We start from the raw sequence: 3,417 nt of genomic DNA on the forward strand, positions 1-3,417 counted from the left end.
AATCTTTCTAAGGTAAACTCTGATAGAGGTAAACCATGAAGTGCATGTTTAATCTTTCTAAGGTAAACTCTGATAGAGGTAAACCATGAAGTGCATGTTTAATCTTTCTAAGGTAAACTCTGATAGAGGTAAACCATGAAGTGCATGTTTAATCTTTCTAAGGTAAACTCTGATAGAGATAAACCATGAAGTGCATGTTTAATCTTTCTGAGGTAAACTCTGATAGAGGTAAAGCATAACGTGCGTGCACAGTCCTGATAAAATTAACTCTGACAATGCTTTAATGTTGTGTATTACTCATATTTAAAGTTTAATGTACGAAATATTTATTCTTATTTTAGTGAGGTTGCATTGAGCTGTACGGTTCACTATTACATGATAAAAATATATAGAGACCACTCTTAAATGTTAATTGTATTATTTTTATTTTAAAGAACAAATATTTAATATAACGTAAAATTTGTTTTAACAAAATAACCACAATTAAATAATTGACATGAGTATATTTTCGTAAAAAAGGAAGAACCATTTTAAATTAATTGATTCCTATAAAGATAACAAGAATACCTCTCTTACTTTGAAATTAGTTAGTTTCCTTAAACACAACAAGAAGTATGTATTACAATTAAATTGGTTGGTTTCCGTAAAGTTAACAAGAAGTACGTATTACATTTAAATTGGTTGGTTTCCGTAAACACAACAAGAAGTACGTATTACATTTAAATTGGTTGGTTTCCGTAAACACAACAAGAAGTATGTATTCCATTTAAATTGGTTGGTTTCCGTAAACACAACAAGAAGTATGTATTCCATTTAAATTGGTTGGTTTCCGTAAACACAACAAGAAGTATGTATTACATTTAAATTGGTTGGTTTCCGTAAACACAACAAGAAGTATGTATTGCATTTAAATTGGTTGGTTTCCGTAAACACAACAAGAAGTATGTATTACATTTAAATTGGTTGGTTTCCGTAAAGTTAACAAGAAGTATGTATTACATTTAAATTGGTTGGTTTCCGTAAACACAACAAGAAGTATGTATTACATTTAAATTGGTTGGTTTCCGTAAAGTTAACAAGAAGTATGTATTACATTTAAATTAGTTGGTTTCCGTAAAGGTAACAAGAAGTATGTATTACATTTAAATTAGTTGGTTTCCGTAAACACAACAAGTAGTATGTATTACATTTAAATTAGTTGGTTTCCGTAAACACAACAAGAAGTATGTATTACATTTAAATTAGTTGGTTTCCGTAAAGGTAACAAGAAGTATGTATTACATTTAAATTAGTTGGTTTCCGTAAAGTTAACAAGAAGTACGTATTACATTTAAGTTAGTTGGTTTCCGTAAACACAACAAGAAGTATGTATTACATTTAAATTAGTTGATTCCTGAAGTGATAAGATATTTGTATTACATATATATATTTCGTTAGTCGAATAAATAAAACTTAAAATAAACTATCTTATTTGTCTACGTTAATAATATCATGTCAAATATCAAAGAATTAATTATTACTTGATAATCATATGTGAAAAAATTGCTTCTAAATTAGTTTGTCAGGTCTTTCTAAGTTTATTTAAATTCAAGCTCTTTTTTCTGTGAATTCATTTTGATAACAATTGATAAGATGTAACTTATTTCCAATAAAATCTACAAAAACATGAGAATTGAACGATTTATAGAACATTATAAAGTTTTATTAGATTTTTTTTAGTGAACATGAAAATTATAAATTGCAACAGTAAAATTGAATTTTAAATCAAGATCTATTAACATGTGAAAAAAAAACTATCTCCATGAAAACATTATCCCAAATCAGAACTCAAATACTTATACACGCTGTTTGTTTGTAATTAAGCACAAAGCTACACAATGGGCTATCTGTGCTCCGCCCACCACGGGTATCGAAACCCGGATTCTAGCGTTGTAAGTCCGCAGATATACCGCTGTGCCACTGGGGGGCACTTATACACATAAGCCACCAATTTATACTACAGAATAGTTTTAGTTCAAAGCAAACGTTTTTAAAATACATTTTTTTTTGTCCTTCCATTAAATTGGTAAGTAAAATCATAAAGGTGAAAGCTGCATAAATCAGGTTCGTGACAAAAAGAGCAACTAACAAACTTCAATATAAATGAAAATTCACAACTCTTTCAGGGACAATATCATAAAATGCTGGAATATAAAACTTCCGATTACATATAACAAAAAATTAACTTCCCAAAAACCACTTCCATATTCAATATTTGTGTAAAATATAAGAACGAAATTTTTAGAACAGTAAAAACCCTGTAAGGATTAATTTTAATTGAGAGTTTACAGAAAACATAAAAAATCTCGTACGTAACTTTTTATTACGTTACTAGAAATGCTAATGGAACATTAACAAACTCTTTATATGAAAAATATGACTACTAAGATTTCTTAAAAAAAGATCTGAAACATATAATACCTTACAGATCTGTAATGTCTTGACGTAAATATTTATTTCAAAAATTATGGAAGTAACTGAACATTTCCTAAACCTAGAAAAATAATAATACTGAACATAAGGTAATAATGAGAAACATTCAAAATTTTACTGAGAAACGTAAAGATAATGTACTAAACAAGAATAATAACACCTATCCTTAACAGACGTAACTAGTGACACTTATAACAATTAATCTGTGAAGCAAGCACATAAAATGTAGTTAAACAATAACATTGTCAGTATTCATGAAGTTGTACTTACTATACTTAACCGTTTTAATTGGAAGAAATAAAAGACAAAAAAATTCTACTTTATATATCTGAATCAAGCTTATATTGTCAGTCGCATGAATGTTAAGATTTTATTTGAATAACTTAAATATCAAGATCATATTTGTCGTTAATTTGATTACTGCTAAATGTATAAGCTCATTACATGAACCAACTATTAACATTTTTCAAATGGCGTTGCTCTTGATCCAGTCTAAAACTTCAGTAATTCTAGTGTAAACTCCTGGATAGCCGGGTTCAGCACATCGAAATCCCCACGATACGACACCAATCACAGACCAACGGTTATTTGGTCCTTCAATCATCAGGGGACCTCCGGAATCACCCTAAAGTAGAGAACATTTGACAATAACATTATCAGTCGTGTAATAACTGGTTGCTAATAGGGAAAAAAACTGACCTACAGATGAAAACACGAATGGTTTGATCACCGATTATTATCTAGTAACTTGTTTATCTAGAGATTTGTCATGGACTACAATAGTGCTATTTATTCTCTTTCAACTAAAATTTTAGTTTGATTTGTTTAGAATTTCGCGCAAAACTACACGATTGCTATCTGTGCAAGCCGTCCCTAATTTAACAGTGAAAGTTTGTTTGTTTGTAATTGAGCACAAAGCGCTACACAATGGGCTATCTGTGCTCT

General features: G+C 29.4%; 1 protein-coding gene across 1 annotated transcript in view; it reads right to left on the minus strand.

Moving 5' to 3' along the window:
* The window catches only part of LOC106460476, a 43,859-nt gene that overhangs the window by 27,422 nt on the left and 13,020 nt on the right, over positions 1 to 3,417 (minus strand). Inside the window, exon 8 of the mRNA XM_022387214.1 lies at positions 2,942 to 3,097. Within this exon, the coding sequence (XP_022242922.1) occupies positions 2,942 to 3,097 (156 nt within the window). The remainder of the gene's footprint in view (positions 1 to 2,941; positions 3,098 to 3,417) is intronic.

The sequence above is a fragment of the Limulus polyphemus genome, unplaced genomic scaffold (assembly GCF_000517525.1).
Source record: "Limulus polyphemus unplaced genomic scaffold, Limulus_polyphemus-2.1.2 Scaffold778, whole genome shotgun sequence".
In the NCBI taxonomy this organism is placed as follows: domain Eukaryota; kingdom Metazoa; phylum Arthropoda; class Merostomata; order Xiphosura; family Limulidae; genus Limulus; species Limulus polyphemus.